The 22,167-nt window shown below is 46.4% G+C and overlaps 1 protein-coding gene across 7 annotated transcripts in view; it reads left to right on the top strand.

Moving 5' to 3' along the window:
* Positions 1-22,167, top strand: part of PKHD1 (PKHD1 ciliary IPT domain containing fibrocystin/polyductin) — a 344,877-nt gene that overhangs the window by 198,970 nt on the left and 123,740 nt on the right. For all 7 annotated transcript variants that reach the window (XM_029050691.2, XM_029050690.2, XM_029050688.2 and 4 more), the window contains 2 exons: positions 14,264-14,329; positions 16,662-16,790. In XM_029050691.2, the coding sequence (XP_028906524.1) occupies positions 14,264-14,329; positions 16,662-16,790 (195 nt within the window). The remainder of the gene's footprint in view (positions 1-14,263; positions 14,330-16,661; positions 16,791-22,167) is intronic.

The following is a 22,167-nucleotide window of genomic DNA, read 5'->3' as shown; positions in this document are numbered from 1 at the left end:
CCCTGTGCCCTAGCTGCCAGGACCCCAGTTGATGGATGCCTCGTGCCTCTCCGATGGCCATACCCACAACCAATCAATCAGTAGTATTTATTGAACACTTACTACGTGCGGAGCACTGTTCTAAACACTTGGGAGCGTGCAATACAAAAGAATAAGCGGACACGTTCCCTGCCCGTAATGAGCTTACAGTCTAGAGGGAGAGACAGGCATTAATATGATTAAATAAGTAATTTATAATAAATCATTTCAAGATATGTACAGAAGTGCTGTGGGGTTGGGGGTGGGGTGAATGTCAAGTGTCCATAGGTCACAGATCCAAGCGCATAGACAACCGGGAGGAGAAGCGTGGCCTAGTGGAAAGAGCATGGGCCCGGGAGTGGCGGGCTTGGGTTCTGATTCTGACCCTACCATCTGCCTGCTGTGAGACATTAGGCGAGTCACTTCTGTATGCTTCAGTTTCCTCATCTGTAAAAGGAGGGAGTCCATGCCTGTTCTTCCTCAGCCCCATGTGGGTCTAGTGCTATAGCCGACCTGTTGAACTTCTATCCTCTCCAGCGCTTAGAACAGAGTTCAGCCCATAATAAGTGCTGAAGTGTTAAGTGTTAATAGTGAAATAGTGTTATAGTGAAAATGATAACCAATGTGACAGTCCTCTCACATGAGTGATTATAAGTTTCTAAAACAAATAAACTACTGAAAAGTAATGCTTTGGAAGCTCTCAGTCTGAATTCTGGCATAAATAAGATTTTCCGGTAAAAAGGTTCAAAAATTGTGAGGCTGAAGAAATGTCCACTAGCCCACTATCGTTACCATCAATCAGTGATATTTATTGAGCTCCTACTGTGTGCAGAACACAGTACTAAACACTCGAAGAGTACAAATTAAGCAGACACGATCCCTGCCCTCAAAGAGCATCACCTACTGAACGTGGAGCAGAAAGTTGTGAATACTGTGGCCAGGACATGAGTTTATTTTCAGATTTTATTAAAATTCGCATTCATCCACCCACCTGTCCAGTGATCCCTCACTAACACAGTCTCCTGTGAAAAACCAAACTTCAAAGAGGAAAGAAAGAAGACAGATGAAATTTCTTTTAGGCCCTGTGCCTGATTTCCTATTTTGGCTGCTTTGATTTGATTTCTTTCAGACTCTGGGTCCGTGCTTATTTCCATGGCTGACTTGGTATGTTCAGAGCGACCCCTATTAAAACTGACCCCCTTCCATTCGACCGGGTGAGGTCTAAATGGTCTGTCCTAGCTCTTCTCATCCGCCCTCTGAAAAGTGTTTTATTTTCATACCGTCCACATCAGGGTCCCCAGAGAGAAGGGGGAAGAGGGAGGGAGGCAGCTGAAGGGCAGCCGAAGAGTTAGAGGCTCATTGGGGGCTGGAAGAACCCAGGTGTCCGGGGTCCCAGACCAGCTCTCTCTCCACTAGAGCGCGCTGCCTACCAGGTTATGGAATGGACGCCTCCAAAAAGACAAGAGAAGGAGAAGGCTCTCCCTAGCCTCGGTCACCCCACCAGTAGTGGGAGAGACGGGCTCCGGTCAGAATCAGTAGCCTGGGGCGGCGGACGCCACACCGAATTTGCTAGTAGTGGGCAGACTTAGTCCTCCCTTGGCTTAATTTCCTCATGCACTGGCGGTGCTCTGAGAAGCAAAAGGCAGTCCAAGCAGTAGGAGTGATGATATTTACTGAACACTTATGCAGAGCATTGGAAAAAGAGTATCCAGGTGGGATTGATTTTGGGAACTCACAGCTTGCATTGATGGTTTCCACTGGGACTTGCGGTTAGTTATTTGGATTTCTCTTTGCCTCGGTTTCCTCTTCTGGAAAATGGAGCTAAGAATGTTAACCCTCCACTAAGAATGTTAAGCTTCCACCCAGCATTTTGAGGCCACCGCTGACTGACCTTTTCTCAAGGCATTCGCTCAGTGGCGCCGCTTTGCTCGAACTGGGCAGAAATCCTTTTCATTGGCAAAGAGGACCAGAACATCTTAGAATTCAAGTGCTCGGTTTATTTTTAAATACTCCCTGATGAGTCCGTGAGGCCCTTTCAGGATGCCCCTCAGAGAGTAGCCTTGGGATCGGATTATCTCCGGGTAGATCCTTCTGGGATCTTCCTCAGTGGTGAAAATCAGCAAAGCAAGACCTAGCGAGTGATGTTGAAGTTGTCTGACGGTGGGGACTGATTGCATTTGTTCCTCTTCGTTTGTGAGGAAGATCTGTTGAACGGTCACTGCCCAAGGGCTGTCTGAACATGTTTCATTTTTCTGAGTGTGTTGGACACTCAATTGTTTTGGGCTGGGGAGTGAGCATGTGTGGAAACCAAGTTCTCTGGGTTGTTTTCAAAGTCTCAGAGTTAATCGAATTTTCTCAGGCGTGGGATGGCCCTCGAGGTTTTCATCCCTCCAACCGATGTCACGGAGGCACGGGACCCATTTTCCACGTTCGCTGTCTTGCCCCTTCGTGCAGGAGCGTCTCCGTTTGGGAGAGAGATGAGAGTGTTTTTATTTTTTAGTTACATTAACGCTATGAAATAATTAGTCAGCTAATTAATCTGGTTTACAAGCTTTGTAGGATTCTTCAGCTGTCACTCAGGCCCGAGCCCGAGGCCCACGTTTAGTCCCAGCTCTCTTGGGCATGTGACTTCAGTCGCCATGGCTACCGACTACATCTGCTGACACCCCACTCTCTATTTATTGCATAATTAAGAATTTCACGCTCGGTCCTTATCCGCCTCTAAGAACAAGCGGACCCTGTTAAGAAATTCCCAATTTAGGCCGGCCGGCACAAGGGAAGCCTTTCTTGAAGGGCTAGCAGCGCGGAGCCTGCCTAACTAGCCCTCTTGGCATCCCAGCCGCCACCCTTCAATCAAAAATCATTAAATGGGGCAGAGATAATGAGCATGTCGCATATCTAAAGAAGGATGTTTGCCTGGGCCGAAGGAGGAAAAGCGATTCCTGCCCAGACCCCAGCCGCCACTTCAAAAAGAGATGGGCGTCTCTTCGGCAGGACTGATAAAGCCTTGTTTGTTCCCGGCTTGACTTATGCAGAAGGTCTGGTTTGTCCTAGTCCCGTCTCCCAGACGCGGGGCTCTCCCCCGCCCCCCACCGTGTCCCGTCCCCCGCCCCTACCCCCCATCTTTCCCTCCCTCACTCTCCGGGTGTCAGCAGTTAGGCAGCTGGGTCCAGAAAGCATCAGTTGGGACATATAATGACCGGACTCCCTGTCTACAATGGCCACTTGTGGGGAGGGCGGCGGGGGCCGGGTGGCGGAGAGGAGGTCTTCATCACAATAGGGACACAATTATGGCAGCTGCTCCGGAGGACCATAATTCTTCCCGGAGAAAAGTAATAGATCCTGCCCGAAACCGGGTGGGGGGGGAGGGGGGAACGGGGGCGGGGGGCCGGGGTAGAGGTGGGGAAGACAATCTCCGGTTGATTATTCATATTCGAACTCTCGGAGGGACGGTACAGGGCCAGTGGGGATCCAGCAGCTGCTCGTGTGCTGCCTCTTTCTAATAATTGTACATTCTGTCAGGGGTCAATTTACTTTTGACCCTATCCTTTTGTGCCGGTAAAAGGCTCTTTAGGGCAAACTGTTGGGTAGTGGCAGGGGTGCATTAAACACCCTCCACCCCTGCCCACATCACGCCCCCCCGACTCTCCCCAACCGTCCCCCAGTGATAAATGCACATCAGATGTGGGGCCATTCACCGGCGAACTCCCGAATTCACACAGTTCCCTCCGCCCCGGCCCCGGCCCGGGTGGGCCGGGACATTGTGCTGTCCGGCAGGCGACGGGCAGCTGAACAGCTTCACTTTGGAGGCGGTGGCGGAGACGGCTGCGGTGGGCCCCGGCGAGGCTCAGATGCTCTCGGGGCACCTCCCTCCCTCCCTCCCTCTCTTGACCCAACCGGGAAGAGGAACAATATCTTGTCAGCAGGGCCAGCGCTCATCTCCACGGGTCCCCACCGCCCGGGAAAGGCGGGAGGGCAGGGGGGAGACGCTGGCAGAGCGGCTGAGATGGCAAAGGGCACCGGGAAGGTGGGACAGATGGTTTCGGCCCTTCTGGCTCCCTTGCAGAGAACAACTAAGGCTTGCCTCACTCGGGGCGAACTGGGGAGCGAGCCATCGAGAGCCCTAGGTCCAAACCAGAGGCGAGCTTTCCTCTGGATCTCTTTTTAAAGGATCTGCTGGTGTGACTCCAACCCCCTTAACTAAGGCGAGGATTGCTGTCTTCTGGCCTTAATCCTGTTAACTAGACTCCATGCAGCTCTTTGAAATGGAATCTTTTTAGGACCTTGGAGACGGAGAGCACACAGGGATTAAACTCCTTCCGGGAAGCGGTTCTCCACTTTGTGGAGGGATTTGGGGGACAGAAGAGGAGTGGAAATCCCCTTAAGGCAATCTATAATATTCTAGTTTCAGTACTAAATTAATTTACATTTATATAGCACACTTCATCCTTCAGAGATTCCCCAGGGATTTTGACCCCCATAGAAGGCTGACCACTGAAATGCCATTATCTCATCTCCGGGAGGTATTTCCAGGTGGGATATTGGAGAGAGATTTATCACGATTGGTGGCAGAAACTTACTTCCCAGGAGGGAGGAGGCAAAAGGGGATAATAATAATAATACTGGTATTGGTTAAGCATTTACTACGTGCCGAGCACTCTTCTAAACGCTGGGGAAGGTACAAGATAATCAGGTCTCACATGGGGCTCACAGTCCAAGTAGGATGGCTCACATGGGGCTCACAGTCAAGTAGGATATTGAATTCCCATTTTGGAGATGAGGGAGCTGAGGCCTAGAGAAGTTAGAGACTTGTCCTAGGTCACACAGCAGGCAAGCGCTTACAGTGCTCTGCACACAGTAAGCGCTCAATAAATGCGACTGAATGAACTGGTAGAGCCAAGATGAGAACCCAAGTCCATGGTCTTTCTATGCTGCTTCCCTGAGCAGATATTTCTTTCAGGATTCAGACACCTGGGGGTTGACACCAGAGCTCGACATTCCAAACTTGCCTCCAAAGCCCTTGCTCCTTGAGTGGCCCTAACCAATCAGATGGAAAGGAGGAGGCTGCCTCACCATGACATCATCCCCAAACCGCTGCTCTGTTCCCCTGATGCTAAAAAGAAATAGGGCCCAAAGAGCAGGAGCTTTATAACCAAACAAAGGCATCTATCTTGTCTCTTTAGGCTGTCAAATTCCATGCCTTTGTTCCCTATAGGCAGCTCTAGAGCACCTACCCTAGTTGGGGTGCTCAAGAAATCTAAAATTCCTTCCAGGTGTTGCTTTGACCAAGTTTAGGGAAAAGGACCCAATCTTCTCCTCAACTGCCCTATCAACACCCACCTAGAATAGTGTTGGGAGTAATCAATCGATCAATCAATCGATGGTTCTGGTGAGCTCTTACTAGATTCAGAGCACTGTTCTGGGCGCTTGGGAGAGTTGACGGTCACATTCCCTGCCCACAGTGAGCTTGCAGTCTAGAGTAGCTTTCCTTCCTAAAGCAAGGTACCGCCATCATATCGTCAGGTTTTAGCTGCTCAGTCAATCAATCCATGGTATTTATCGAGTGCTAACTGCGTGCCCATCTCTGGACCAAGTGCTTGGGAGAGGACAATAGAAGAATCAGGCATAGACTCTGCAGGGTGACATCTCTCCATGCCTTGGATCTGTACTCTTTAAGCCCTTGATATTGCCCCATCCTCAGTCCCACAGCGCTTCCGTACGTATCTTCAATTTCCTCTAATGTCTGTTTCACCTTCTAACCATTAACAGCTTGTGGGCAGGGCACACGTGTACCAAATCGGTTGTATTGTACTCTCATTCTGTTGTACTCTCCCAAGTGCTTAGTACTATGTTCTGTTCACACTAAGTGCTCAGTAAACATCACTGATTGACTGGAGCAAAAGGTTGACACTTGTTTGAAGAGCACCCAGGGAAACAGATTCAGCCAGGGACCCATGGCTTATCCCTTTCTGAAATCCCATATCTGTTTCAGAGTTTAGTTTAAACAGAGTACTCTTTCTCCGGATTTTTGTTACTTCTCACCTCACCCCCAGCCACACAGCACTTATGTCCATATCCTTCTCCTCTGCTCCTTCCCTTATCTGCAATTTATTTTAATGTCTGTCTTCCCCACTAGTTTGTAAGCTCTTTGAGGGCAGGGGTCGTGTCTAATGTACTGTTTAATGTACTCATCGAAGTGCGTAGTAGAGTGCTTGGTTCACAAGCGCCCCCAAAGTATTCTAATTAATATATGGGTTCATATTCATCCTGAATGGATTTGGACATTTTCATCTTTGCATTAGTGTTTATTGACTACCTGCTGTGGGAAGAACACACATCTCAGTGCGTGGACGCATATGATAAAGTAGAAGTAATGGTGGGGCTGGTCTTGACCCATTCTGGTTTAAGAGGACTTGGCCCCTTGCTGAACACCTGGCCCTGCATTAAGAAGGATCAAATAGAGAAAAAGAGCTGTCCTGATCTTTCTTGGGCCTGGATTCCTCTGAACATACATCCACAGCTAGAGAATAACCATTTCAGCTCTTCAATCCCCTCTCCTGTCATTTGGGTTGTATTACTCCTGAAACAAAGTGTGTGTGTGTTTCTCAATCTGCACAACTCTTCTTTGGCCACTCAGGAAATGGTTCTGCAGCGCTGGAGTGGTGGGAGGGTACTAGGTGACATTTTCTGGCCCCACACCAGCACCCTTTTCCACATCTGAGTCCAACCCTTTTTGCTACTCTCAGCCCCTGGAATATATTTGTTCAGGAGATGTTACCCTCTGTTTCTCCCAGAGCCTGGGCGAGGTAGATTTCAGCTCAGTGTTTGTTGAGCAATAAACCATCAAGTTGGTGATGGCACAACCCGACCGAGCGGGTGGGTTTCACAAGGCTGCAAAGTGACAAAGCCAGGATTCAAACCCTTGTCTCCTGATTCTCAGCCCCAGTGTCCTTGGCCACAGACCCTTCTGCCCCTCTATACTTTAAAGCTCTTTCTGGGCAGGGAACGTGTCTGCTAATTCTTTTGTACTGTACTCTATCAAGCGCTTTATACAGTGTTCTGCACATAGTAAGCACTCAATAAATATGATGGATTGATCCATCAGGACAGTTCACATTCTACATGTGATTCTGTCAAACACCAAAGCTGGAGAACGAGCCCCTCCTTCCCCCTCTCTTCCTCTCCCCCTGTTTCCTGGTGCTCCCTCTCCCCGCTGAGTGTGTTTATCCTGAGTTTAAGTTATAAGGGGCTCCTAAGAGTGATTAAGTTGTTAATTGGCCTGGCTATTTCCTTTTCGTTTGGAGGAATAGCTCTGGGATGGATCAAGTGTGTTGAGGCTGAGATTATAAACAAGGTAGGTTATTGGCTCTCGCATTACAGGTAAAAAATTCGAAATCACAAACTCCAAGGAAACAGGCCAGTTTCTGCTGCACAAAGAGATATCCGATTCTTCATACCTCTTCCGCAAGACGACCCCCGCTGACCCCAGTGATTTTCATTTGTCTTAGACTTCATTGCGAATCGGAAGTGGTTGTTGGTTTTGAATCACTCCACCTCCCTTAGGTCCTGAGCATTTACCGTTAACTGATGCGTGAACAGTTGAAATGCCTGCGTAGTTCACGCCGGATCTTGGGGGCAGGTTTCTCAGGGGCATCTGCTTCAGGTCTGGTCTGGGGGATGACTGGCGGGGCTGAACGATGGTGGGGGTGGGTATTGCTCTCCAAATTAACTGCCCCTTTCCTCCAACTCCTTGTGAGACTACTGTCCCCTCTGTTGTCACTGCTACTTGTCCGTTTGGGCAGCAGAGCAAGACTTCCAGGAAAACAGCCTTTCTAGGATTCCCCAGACACCCCAGGACAGGCCTCACCATCATTCCTGGAGTTGGGCTGCCTCTGATCACCAGGTTGTACAAATTCCCAGGCTGCCAAGCCTCCTAGCGGATAGTCCCAGGGAGCCACTTCCAGGAATCCTGGGTGATGCCATTCTGGGTGGGAGAGTAATAATAATGATGTTGGTATTTGTTAAGCGCTTACTATGTGCAGAGCACTGTTTAAGCCCTGGGGAATCAAGTTGTCCCACCTGGGGCTCACAGTCTTAATCCCCATTTTACAGATGAGGTAACTGAGGCACACAGAAGTTAAGTGACTTGCCCACAGTCACACAGCTGACAAGTGGCAGAGCTGGGATTCAAACTCATGACCTCTGACTCCAAAGCCCGGGCTCTTTCCACTGAGCCACGCTGTGAGGTGCTGTAGCTATCCACCTTTTCTCCCCAGTCTTCCTGAAAAAGAGTTGAGGCTTTCCACCCAACAGTCACACTTGGCATATAGGTATGATAGCGATTGTGGTTTTTAAGCATCTACTATATGCCCAACAATCTTCATTCATTCATTCAAGAGTATTTATTGAGCACTTACTGAGACCACTGTACTAAGCACTTGAGAGAGTACAATATAATACTAAATAGGCACATTCCTTGCCCACAATGAGCTTATAGTCTAGAGGGGGAGACAGACATTAATATAAATAAAAAATATGTAAAATAGTGCTGAGGGTCTGGGAGAAGGGGGTGAATAAAGGGAGCAAGTCAGGGTGATGCAGAAGGGAGTGGGAGAAGAGGGAAAGGCAGGGGGGCTTAGTCAGGGAAGGCCTCTTGGAGGAGATGTGCCTTCAATAAGGATTTGAAGGCGGGGAAAATAACTGTCAGATTTGAGGAGGGAGGGTGTTCGAGCCCAGAGGGAAGACACGGGCGAGGGGTCATTGGTGAGATGTATTGAGTGCCTGCTGAGTGGAAAGCACTAAACTAAGCACTTGGGGGAGTCCAGCAGAAGCAAGCCATCCTCCCCACCCTCAAAGAGTTCACAGTCTAAGCAGGGAGGCAAACCAAAGTTATTCACAAAGAGTTGGGGCGGGAGGAAGGAGGAGAATCTAGCAGGAAGCATTACAAATATGTCAGGATGAAATGGCTGAACAGAAGCTGAACAATATCTGGGAGAGGTACCGGACAATCAGGTTGGACACAGTTCCTGTCTCACACAGGGCTCACGTTTTAAGTAGGAGGGAGAACAGGAAATGGCTCTGTATTTTACAGATGAGGAAACAGAGGCATTGAGAAGTTGAGTGGCTTGCCCAAGGTCCACACAGCAGTTGAGTGCCAGAGTCGGTATTAGAATTGAGGTCCTCTGACTCCTAGGCCCATAATTTCTAACCCCAGCACCTGTGCGCATAGGTATATTTATTTGCGTAGTCGATTATGTGTTCAGCTATTTCATCCTGACATATTTGTACTGCTTTGTGCTACATTCTTCTTTTTCTTCCTGCCCCAACTTTTTGTGAATAACTTTTGTCTACCTTCCTGATTAGAGTCTGAACTCCTAGAGGGCGGGGAAGACGTCTTGCTTCTACTGGACTCCCCTGAGTGCTTAGTCTAGTGTTTTGCATTCAGTAGGCGCTCAAATACTCACCATTACCTTTGACTGATGGCCTTCCTGGAAGGCCCTCGAGCAAATATCCAGTGTTTCCGGGACAATCTGGCCCTGCTGCTCCCCAGATTCAACAAACTCCCTTTATAACAAACACCTCAGCCGCTAGCCAATACGTTTCAGAACACATTTTACTATTCTCCCAGAAAAAGCCTGCTAGCTCAGTTCAGATAACTAATTCCAGAATAAGAAACAATTGAAGATAAAGTTCCAAAATCCCAAACTCCACTCATTATTTCCTCCACAGAGTTTCACTTCCAGCCGAGTTCTGGATTTACTTGCTGGGGAGAAATTGCATGCCGGGAAGTTATTCTTGCTGGCTCTCCTATTTTTTTCTCTTTTTAATTGTTTCTCAGGAGTTCAAAGCTTCATGAATGAGGCATATTCTCCAAAAGCAGTTTTTATTACAACAGAGATTTGATATTCTGGAGAAAGGAGAGTCAGGGGAATAAATCCAGGATTAGTTGGAAGCAGCGTGGCTCAGTGGAAAGAGCACGGGCTTTGGAGTCAGAGGTCGAATGTCGGCTCGGCCACTTGTCAGCTGCGTGACTTTGGGCAAGTCACTTAACTTCTCGGTACCTCAGTTACCTCATCTGTAAAATGGGGATTAAGACTGTGAGCCCCAAGTGGCTCCCCTGTGTCTACCCCAGTGCTTAGAACAGTTCTTGGCACATAGTAAGCGCTTAACAAATACCAACATTATTATTATTATTATTATTATTAAGCTGAGGAAATAGAGGGTTACTGGAGGGGTTCTTTTGCCAACTCCAACCCTGACCCGATACAGGCCATGGGGATGACAGGCTGGCTCCTCTAGACTATGAGCTCACTGTGGGCAGGAATGTGTCTGCCAACTCCATCGTATTCTTCCAAGTGCTCAGTACAGTGCTCCGCATATAGAAAGTGCTAAATAAATACCATTAATTATGATGATGGTTTCATCAATCAATGGTATTTATTCGGCAGTTACTATGTGCAGAGCAATTCACGCAATACAGTAGTAGACAGGGTTCCTGCCCAGCTGTCTTCAATCTAGGGTTTCCGGATCAGGCGGATGGGATTTGGGATTGAGAACTCTGGATTGCTTTTTAGCCAGTTTGAAAGGTGTTTTACTCTTTATCAGGTATTAAAGCATCTTTTTTTAAAGATTTTGTCTTAGACTGTTAGAATTAGGTATTCAGTGTCTAGCTTTTGTGATTATGTACAGTTGTGGCTGGTCCCTTGAGGGTCATTCTGTCAGGACTTTTACTGTCTTATAACATCACACAGGTGGCCCTGTAACAAGTACCCAGATTCTTCCAGACCCTTCCAGACCTTGAGACTTCCAGAAATGACATTTGGAACTAAAATGGAGGGCTAGTTAGTTCTCTCTCTACTTGGATCTAGCCAGATCTATATAACAAAGCTCACTTAGTAATCTTTTCTTACTACATTGGGGTTGTTAATAATAATAATATGTAGGTGCTTTCTTTGTACCAAGCACTGTACGAAATGCTGGGGAAGAGACACGATAATTTGAACAGACATCAGCCCTGTTTCAGATGGGGCTCACAATCTAAGTCGGAAGGAAGACGGGTATTGACAGGGAATGTGACTGTTATATTGTTATATTGTACTCTCCCAAGTGCTTAGTACAGTACTCTGTAAACAGTAAGCACTCAATAAATACAATTAACTGACTCCCTGAATTCCCATTTTATATAGGAGGGAACTGAGGTAAAGAGAGTTAAGAGACTTGCCCAAGGTCACACAGCAGATACTTATTCGAGCCAAGATTAATGTCTATGTTCTCTGACTCCCAGGCCCATGTTTTTTTCATTAGCCACTGCTTCTCCAGCTCGACTTGCCTTAGGCAGACGATAATTTTTATAGGAGTGTCTTTAGGCAGGAAGCCTAGCATATAAGCAGTGTGGCTCAAGTGGATAGAGCTGGGGCCTGGGAGTCTGCTATGTGTCCCTTGGGCAAGTCACTTAACCTCTATGGGCCTCAGTTCCCTCATCTGTAAAATGGGGATTAAGACTGTGAGCCTCATGTGGGACAGGAAATCTGTCCAATCTGATTAGATTGTATCTGCTCTAGCATTTACAGCAGTGCTTGACATAAAGTAAGCACTTAACAAATACCATAATTGTTATTATAATTACAGCTCTGACAGTGACCATCTGGGTGGCCCTAGGCGACCCCTTCACTTTTTCATCTGTATAATGGGCATGCACGGTAGTACTGGTTCACTTTGTTCTCATAAGCCTGTTTCTTGGCTGGTCTTTTAAGTGCTCTAAGTGAGGAAAAACTCTTCATAAAATCCTGTCACTGAGGAGATTCTAGTCTTTCCACCTGGAAGTAAATCGTAGATGTTCTATCTATCCTATCCTAAAAAACCCTCCCTTGACCCCACGGCTCCCTTAGGTTATTGCCCCATCTCCCTCCTATCATTCCTCTCCAAACTCCTTGAGTGAGTTGTCTACACTTGCTATTTATCAAATGTCTGAAGTAATGATCATAATGTGAAGTCTGTTTTTTCATTAGACTGTATACTCTTTGAGGTTAGGGGCTGCATTTTCTTTCTCCAACTGGATCTTACTTCCTCCAATATAATTTCCCCACAGTGTTCCATTCAGTTCTCTACACCGGTGTGGACCCTCTGTTCCATTCAGTTCTCTACACTGCTGTGGACCCTCCATAATAATATTAAATGAATACATCTCCTCAGATCTGCCAGTTCTTCAAAACCTGCCCAGGTGGTGATTCCACCCATCTTCTCAAATGGCTAACAGGTGTCTGTTTTCCCAGATTTTACCCTCACACACTTTTCCTTCAGCTTCTTTGCTCCATGTTTAAATTAGGTGGCTGTGTTCTGGTTTATACCTGACCACCCGGTTATTAGCTGGACTGTCTCCTATCTGATACAAATTCAGCACAGGAAGCCTTTTGTCTCTATTTTGATTTTCAGCACGTACTCTCTCTCTGTCATGACCCCTTTGGCTGAATTTCTTGGCTTAGATGTGACATCGGAGTTCTCATGGGCTTAGGAGGGGAACTCAGAGACTTTAAGGCAAGTAGGGGAGTCAGGGTTCTCCACCTCCTCCCCCACACCCGGAGAACTACTTTAGGATGGGGTGGACTCAGTGTCCTTCCACAAAATGGCCAATGTGATACCATCATGTTAAACTTCATACTTGACAATGCATGTGACATCCTATACATCTTCTTGTCCAGTGGTTGTTAGGGCCATCAGTGGCCAGCCTGATGTCAATCCCTCAGGGCCCCTGGGAGCCCAGGTGTCCTACCATAAATACCAAGGCCTCTCTTCCTGCCATAAATAACTCCAAATGCCATATCCTACTGTAAATATCTTTTGGAATGTCTGCAAAATGTCATAATTTTGCCATATCTCCCCTCTCCCAACCCAGGAGAAATCTTAGTTCTTTATAGCTTCTTCCAGATTGTGTTTTCCAGAACCTAAAAAAAAAAAAAATTGCTCGTGTTCTTTTCTCAAGCTTTTTGGAGGAGGTAACACCTTTCTTTCAATATGGAGCTCAGGACTCTTTTTTTGAGGACTTGCTAGGGGCAACTGGAGGAGTAATTAAGCAGGAAGAGGCGAGGTGTTGCCCAAGGCTGGGGTTCAAGCATCTGATTACTAATTAATCAGGCGAGAGAGCACCTTGAAGAGAGCACTATTTAATTATAGCAGTCTCACTCGGCAAGGGAGCATATGTTCCCAGCTTAATCTAGTGGTTTTTACACGGACATCAAATTGCCATTATCAGAAAGAATCAGGCCTTTTGATTCTTTCCACTAATTCATTGAACACTTAAAATTAATGAACCCTGGGCCTTATATGTGTGCTTGGGCTATGGAGAGGGAGAAAAGGAAGAGCTGTCATTACGAAGGACAGTTGGGTGAGAGGTAGAGGGACTTCTGAGCTTGGCTCTGATTGGTAGATGATATATTGAGCTCAAAGATCGAGCCTTTCGATTGGTGTAGATGGGATGGATGCCCCTGCTGTCCTCCGCTAGTGTCCCCAAGGACATCTGATGTAGGATTTATTGAAATATTCCCACTGCTACTCCTCCCGTTAGCATCCCGATTCTATCACTGGATCATTATTAGTGTTATTGTTATTATTATTATTACTGTACTTGTTAACCACTTACTACATGTTCTAAGCACTGGAGTAGATACAAGATAATCAGGTCGGATGCAGTCCCTCTCCCAAATGGAGCTTTCATTCTAAGTAATCAATCAGTCAATCTATGGTATGCATTAAAGCATTTACTATGTGCAGAGCACTATACTAAGTGCTTGGGAGAGTACAATACATCAGAATTAGCTGACACGTTCCCTGCCCATAATGAGCTTACAGTCTAGAGGGCAATGGAGAACATCCCCATTTTACACCTAAGCAAATCGAGAACAGAGACGTTAAGTGACTTGCTCAAGGTCACACAGCAGACAAGTGGCTGGATTACAGCTCAGGTCCTCTGACTTTCAGGCCCAGGGTCTTTCCACTAGGCCACGGTGCCCCTCATAAACCCAGAGACTACGGGCGTTTCTTTTTAATTAAATGTAGAGAAAGTAGTGGGGTTCACTCATTCAGGCATATTTATTGAGCGCTGACTATGTGCAGAGCATTGTACTCAGCGCTTGGGAGAGTACAATATAAGAATAAAAAGTAATTGGTAAAATAAAAAGTAATTGGTAATTCAGCTTTGACTCTCGGGTTACTTTACTGCATTCTCAGGTGTTTTGCTTTCTGTGCTCAGTTGCAGGGGAAGGTCAAGTCCACATCAAGGTCCAAGTGAAGGAAAGTCTCCCTCCGACCACACTGGGTGAGTGACCAGGCCTGTTGGGATGGTGTGTTTTCTGCAGGTCTCCTCATTCCCTGACCTCACACTGTGACCTCACCTTTAATTTCTTGCCTCTCACAAACAGAATAATGGCAATCCAGGTGCAGGCGAGCAAAACCCCAGATGTTGAAAGCCGTGGGAAAATCCGTTTGCATTGCCCACCTTTTCTTCTGATTCCTTTTCCTGAGCTCCCAAATAGTGAAAATCATTCCATGGCACTAGGGATAGATAGTTATGCAGGTCTGTAGTGCATAAACTCTTTTATAGCTGCTATGTTTTCTTTATCTAGATGGCCAACTGTCAGCTCCTCAGGGTAATGAAGAGAAAGTTTGCCTCAAACCACAGATAACTGAGAGAATAGGCAAATTAAACAGCATCACATTTATTAAACATTCCTCTTAAACAATGCTTTGAATAATTTGCATTTGTCACCAGATAAATCAACACTTGTATAAATTATTTGAAAGCACATTAAAAAGCAATGCCATCAGTGAAGTTGGGCTCTATCTTTGACAAAAGAACCTCTGGTTATTCCAAATCCAGGACATTCTCCCAGTGGTTTTCTACTATGATAGATACGGGACTAAATCTATAACTGAAGTTACTGGACTTGAATTTTATAGCTCTCCCAACTGCCAATTTGGCCTTCTGCACCACCGAAGTATTGGTGTGATCACAAATGCTCACAGGATTTAGGAACACAGCTTACATACCTTAAAACTTAAGAACTAATTCATCTGCATATCCCCTTTTTCTTCTTTCTTCTATCTATAAATGACTTCAGCATCCGTGTTTCCTGCCATGTTGTAAGCTCCTTGAGGGCAGGAAGCATATCTATTTACTATCACACTCTCCAAATTCATTCAATTGCATTTATTGAGCGCTTACTGTTTGCAGAGCACTGTACTAAGCACTTGAAAAGTACAATTTGGCAACAGAGACAATCCCTACCCAACAGTGGGCTCACAGATTAGAAGTCTGGAGAAGCAGCATGGCTCAGTGGAAAGAGCACGGGCTTGGGAATCAGAGGTCATGGGTTCTAATCCCAGCTCCGGCACTATGTGACTTTGAGCAAGTCTTTTCACTTCTCTGTGCCTCAGTTACCTCATCTGTAAAACGGGGATTAAGACTGTGAGCCCATGTGGGACAATCTGATCACCTCGTATCTCCCCTCAGTGCTTAGAACAGTGCTTTGCACATAGTAAGCGCTTAACAAATACCACCATCGTCATTATTATTATTATTAGGACTTAGTACACAACTTGGCACACAGTATCTGATCAAAAACCATTGATTAATTGATCTTTTGATTGATCTTCGCTTTCCCAGCTTAGTCTCTTGGAGTAGAAAATTGATTGACCTTCTTTCCCCAGACTGGTGATCTCTTGGAGTAGAAAATCCCGGCTGTAAAATGATTGAACAATAGAGGAGGGGAGGAGGAAGATGTTGGTTATCATTAGTATCACCGACGAACATTTATTGAGCAAAATCTGTAAGGCTTTAGCATTAAACTGAGAAGACACGTGGGTTTTCTTGCTGTAGAAAGACTCAGGGTTTGAGTTTTGTTCCTCTGTGAATGCCTGAGGGGGTAAACACTGAGTAGATGTTATCAATAGTTATCACCAGGAGACCCGAGACCTCCACTAAATATAATAAGTTAGGGAGGTGGGTTTTGAAAATGCACCGCCTCACTTCCACAAATAACAGGTCGGCCTCCAGGATATCATTTTTGAGGAATCTTAATGTACCTTCCCATCCTCCCGACTTGCACAATTAACGACCGGGGAAGCAGCGTGGCCTAGTGGAAAGAGCCTGGGTGACAGAGGACCTGGGTTCTAATTCCGGTTCTTCCATGTGTCTGCTGTGTGTCCTTGAGCTAGTCACTTAACTTCTCTATGTCTCAGTTACCTCATCTATATAATGGAGATTAAATCCTACTCCCTCCCACTTAGAGGTGAGCTCCATGTGGAACGGGGACTTTGTTCAACCTGATTAAGTTGTATATACTCCAGCACTTAGCACAGTGTTTAGCATATAGTAAACACTTAACCAGTGCCATAATAATTATTACTAGTTAAGCTAAGGTAACCCTGGCATTTTTTTAGCCATAAAATCACTGGTCCATGCCCTCCGATAGCTAACAACCTAAGGGAGTTTATATTCAGAACTGCATTAGCCACCTCAAATAACAGAAAATGATAAAGACTGCATGTCTACACCTGACAAATTGAAAGCAATATGGGGTTGTCAAGGAAACACTCACAGTGAGCCATTCTCAGTCATAAATCTGTGCTTTCAATGTTCCGTCTTCTAGCTCCTTCTGCTGCACCCGAGGCGACTTTAAAATGGTCCCTTCCCCAGTCGTGGCAAGGCGTTAAGGAAGGCTGGGGCGGATACAACGACACCCTTCCATCTCCTGGTGATGACATCTTGATTTTACCCAGTAAGTAAAGAACCTTTCCTTCTGCACACATATGAAGCCACAGTCAGCTCTGAGTGGAGATTACCTCCATTTCATTTCTTGAAACGGATCTCATGAATCTTCATACCATATCCGCGACTCCTCTCCCACTCCCTCGTCCCCTTGGGGGACTCCCGTCATTCTGTGTGACCCCTTTCTGCCCTAGAGAAAAAAAGTAAGTTGGTACAGTGTCCACCTCTGTCTTCATCTGCTTTCTAAGGAGAGGAGAAAGGGACAGTAATGGAGGAAGGAAGTGTTAGGCAGGAGACAGTGAGAAGGGAGTGGAGAGGGGGATTAGAAGAGAACATTCCTTTATGGTGGAAGCTTTGACAATCAGCTGCATGGCCATTTCTTCCCCCACCTACACCAAATAGCCTTGGTCAGTGATTCATTCGATAGTATTTATTAAGTGCTTACTATGTGCAGAGGACTGTACTAAGTGCTTGGAATGTACGATTCGGCAACAGATAGAGACAATCCCTGCCCAGTGACGGATTTACGAGTGATCACCAAAGATAATTCATACAAGACGCTGAGAAGCCAAGAGTTTCATTCTCCTTCCTCACAACATCAGCTCCTAATTCCCTTCTCCTTTCTTCTGTCCACACCTCAGGAAAAGAGCTAACAAGGGGAGACCAACCTAAAAGCTTAGCTGCAGGAAGGAGACGGTGAGGGCAGGCCAGGTAACTGAGAACTAGTGGACCTGTCTCCAGGGCTGACCCCTGGCAGCTTCCCTGAAGGTGCTTTAAGTCAAAAGAATAGCGATAATTATGGTGTTTATTAAGTGCCAGGCTCTCTACTAGGTTCTGGAGTAGATACAAGCTAATTGGGTTGGACACAGTCACTCTCTCTCATAGGGCTCACAGTCTTAATCCCCATTAAAGATGAAATGACAGAAAAGGATTCCTCTAGACTGTGAACTCGTTGAGGACAGGGAATGTGTCTGTTACATTGTTGTCCTTTCCCAAGGTCTTGGCACAGTTCTCTGCATTCAGTAAGTACTCAATAAATACGATTGATTATCTGTGAAATGAAGGATCATGGGAAACACTGTTTTCTGGCAGAAAGACTAAAGGCCTTGGAGTCCGGAAGCCTGGTTTCTGCTTCCATCTTGGCCACTGGCCTGGAGAGAGTGCCTTTATTTTTCTATGCTTGTTTCCTCACCTATAAAATGGGGTAACGCTTACTTTTACTCTGGATTAGTTTGGAAAAAGAGAAGTCTATATCCAGTATTATTATTAGCGTCAGATTTCAAGGGGAAAAGGAAGAAGATGCCCTCTGCTTCGTATCTGACAGACGATCACTTTCCTCACCTTCCAAAACACATCAAGAAGCCTTCGCTGACTAAATCTTCATTTCATGTTTTCCCTCTTCCTTCTGTCAGCCTTGCCTTGGATTTGCACCCTTTATTCCCTCTTTGCTCCCAGCCCCACAGCACTAATGTATGTATCCATAATTTATTTCTATTAACGTCTGTCTCCCTTTCTAGACCGTAAGCTTGTTATGGTCAGAGAATAATAATAATAATAATGTTGGTATTTGGAGAGAATGTGTCTACAAATTTTGTGCTAGTGGACTCTCCCAAGTCCTTAGGATACTGCTTTGCACAAAGTAAGTACTCAATTTGCAGAATTGATTTAGTGATTGGAAAGAGGAAAGACACTGTTGGGAGTGAAACAGTCCTAGACATGGCTATGCTTATAATTCACTCAATCATTGAATTGTATTTATTGAGCATTTACTGTGTGCAGAGTACTGTAGTAAGCGCTTGACAGAGTACAATACCACAATAAACAGACACTTTCCCTGACCATAATTTATATTAATTTCTGTCTTCCACTAGAGTGGGGGGAAGCTTAGTGGGGGGAAAACAGAAATTAATATGAATAAATGAATTACAGATATGTACATAAGTGCTGTGGGGCTGGGAGTGGGGAAGAATATAAAGGGAGTCAGGGTGATGCAGAAGGGATCGGAAGAAGAGGAAAGGGGGGCTTGGAGGACTAGAGGAGGAACCAGAAAATTCCCTTCAGAGGCAGTGTGTATGTGTGTGTTGGTGTGGTGAAGGTAGGGGAGGAAAGGAAGAGACAGGGATGGACAACTCTGAATTTATGTGTTGTTTATCTCCCAAATCATAACAATCTGGGGAGGAAATAACTTTTTGGAAAACAAGGTTGTGAGTGGCTCCTATCTGGGAAGGATAAAATCTCTGTCAAGTCCCAGCCAGCTCTTTGATGAATCTGTCCGAAGGAACAGCTCCAGGGCCAGAACGCTCCCCCTGCGAAGCAAGCTGCTTTCTCCACAGCCCCACTACCACCTTTTCAGCCCCCTCTCCCACTAACCAAAGAGCAAGAAAATCTTCTGCTTCTGGAACGTTTTGTGCGGGAGTCCGCAGGGGTCGGGGAAGCCATCTTTGCTATCGTGGTTGGCAAAAATACCCAATGGGCTACGTAAGAGTGTTGGCTTGCGGTCATCCCAGGGCTCTTCCTTGGCTACTGGGCATCGAGCTCTCTGTCATGATGGGAAGGGTCCTCCAGGGCACTGCTGCTGAGATTTCTTGGAGTCCCGTGGTCTGGTATTTAGAGAAGCAGCGTGGCTTAGTGGATGGGCCTGGGAGTCAGAAGGACCTGGATTCTAATCGCAGCTCCACCACTCAATTGCTATGTGACCTTGGTCAAGTCACTTCACTTCTCTTTGTCTCAGTTACCTCATCTGTAAAATGGTGATTAAAAGTGTGAGCCCCATGTGGAACAGGGACTGAGTCCAATGTGATGAACTTGTACTCCAGTGCTTAGAACAGTGCTTGACGCATAGCATTTAACAAGTACTATAACTGTTAGTATCATCAGTTTATATTTGACTAACAAAGTTTGATTTTTAATTTAATTACCAAGCATACTGAGATAGCAGGTAGTAAGGATTAGTGAGCCAGTTCTCTTGCACTGGGGGTGACCAGGCTGCTGATTCCATGTAGGATCGCCTGTCTGGATGTCCGTAGGTTGGGAGATTGTGGCTCAGCAGGTTGTCTCCGTGCAACCGGCCTCTCAAGAAATCATTTGGGAGCATCCCTAAGGCTAGGGTCTCAGACATGGGTTCAGGAGGGGTAGGTTGGGATGGTTTTCCCATTCCCTCCCCCAACCCACTGCCTCTGCCCCTTATTCAGGGAGATCCAGTGAATCAGAGTGAGCCCTTCTTTGGTATGGTGCAGATTCCCTAGAATGAAACGTGTTCCAATCCCAAGCAGCAGGATTTTGTGTCGAAGGGTACAGATATGATATCATGTAGCCTCTGGCGAATTTTTTTTTTTCATTTTTCCTTTCAGTGTTGGAACCCTGCTCTGCTTTTCATTTTTGGTCTGTCTTTGAACTTTTCCTGTTTGAAGAGATGAAGGTCAGAGTACTGTATCTCACATAATGGATCTTCTGTGTTTCCTGATTTTCATTCAGTGATGAGCTAGGGCATTGATAGTAAGGCTGATCAGAAAACCATTTGATGTCAGAACTGGCATCATTAGCCAGTTTCAAGTCAGTATTTTACAGAGCTGGTGAAGACCAGCCCCCTACCCTGTGACAGAGCAGAGATGAATGCTTGGGAGACCTTATCTAAACAATTGCCTCATCCCTTCTTCTCTCCCTGACTGCCATCTTCAACTATTCACTCACCAGTGCTGCTTCCCCACTGCTTTCAAACTCGCTCATATTTCCCCATCCTAAAAAAAAACAAAACCCTCCCTTAACCCCACATCTCCCTCCAGCTATCATCTCATCTCCCGGCTACTATTCCTCTCCAAACTCCTCGTCCGCACCCGCTGTCTCAAGTTTCTCTCCTTCAATTCTCTCCTTGACCCCTCCAATCTGGCTTCCGTCCCCTTCACTCCACAGAAGCCGCCCTCTCGAAGGTCACAAATGACCTCCTTCTTACTAATCCAGTGACCTCTTCTCCGTTCTAATCCTCAACCCCTCAGCTGCCTTAGACTCTGTCAACCACCCCTTCTCCTGGAAACATTATCCACCCTAAGCTTCATGGACACTGTCTTCTCCTTATTCTCCTCCTATCGCTCTGGTTGCTCATTCTCTGTCTCTTTCATGGGCTCCTCCTCTGCCTCCCATCCTCTAACTATGGGAGTCCCTCAAAGCTCAGTTCTGAGTTCACTTATCCATCTATACTCACTCCTTTGGAGAACTTATTCCCTGCCGTGGCTTCAACTACTAGTCACCTGTTAAGTGAGGAGGGGTTCGAGGCTCTGCATGGAAACCTTTCTCAAAAAGGTTGAGAAATGCAAAATTTATTCTACCCAGTGAATTGAACTTTACTCTCAAGAGGAATGCACTTATAGTTACTTGCATGTGGTGAAGCGTCCAGTTCCCACCCACTAGCGCTTCCCTCTTGGGAAGAATCCACTTATGTGTTCCATGCACCCTAGCTTCCAGCCCCATAAGCTTTCAGCGGGATACTCACCCTCCCACAGCTCCTCACTTGGGGCAGATTGGCACCCCTCAACTCATCAGAGGTGACATGCAGCTGGCTGCTGCAAGTCTCCATCCACTGCCCAGAACATTGGAGGCATCAGGGATTTATCACTTGTCCATCCAGGCTGTTCAGGCTTCCTGTTTCTGCTTGTCCAACCTCTGCCTCCCCCTACCCTGCTCCTCCACACCTCATTTGGTTGGCCCGTCCGCCAATAAGGAGGCGGGGGAGAGGGATAACTTCTGTATTCCTGACCTGGGATGTCTAGCGGTTTTGGCTGTGGGAGCAATAATGTTGGTATTTGTTAAGCGCTTACTATGTGCCGAGCACCGTTCTAAGCGCTGGGGGAGATACAGGGTCATCAGGTTGTCCCACGTGAGGCTCACAGTTAATCCCCATTTTACAGATGAAGGAACTGAGGCACAGAGAAGTTAAGTGACTTGCCCACAGTCACACAGCTGACAAGTGGCAGAGTCGGGAGTTGAACTCATGACCTCTGACTCCGAAGCCCAGGCTCTTTTTCCACTGAGCCACGTGTCCTGCCTTGCTTCTAAGTTGGTTTTGCTAGCTCGGGCAATCACGCGAAGCGTTTGACCTTGAGATGGTCCATTCCACAGTTCACCTTGGAACAACTATTGTCTCTGTGTGGATGATTCCCAAATCTGCATTTCCATTCCTGGTATCTCTCCGTCTCTGCAGTCTCACATTTCCTCCGACCTCCAAGACTTCTCTCCTTGGATATCCCACTGACACTACAAACTCAACCTGTCTAAACCAGAACTCCTTATCTTCCCACCCAAACCCTGCCTTCCTCCTGATTTTTCTGTCACTGCAGATAGCCCCACCATCCTTCCTGTCTCACCAAGCCAATAACCTTGACAATATCCTTGAT

The sequence above is a fragment of the Ornithorhynchus anatinus genome, chromosome X1 (assembly GCF_004115215.2).
Source record: "Ornithorhynchus anatinus isolate Pmale09 chromosome X1, mOrnAna1.pri.v4, whole genome shotgun sequence".
NCBI lineage: Eukaryota > Metazoa > Chordata > Mammalia > Monotremata > Ornithorhynchidae > Ornithorhynchus > Ornithorhynchus anatinus.
Note: the sequence above shows the minus strand (reverse complement) of the source record. Positions and strands in the feature narration are given on the sequence as shown.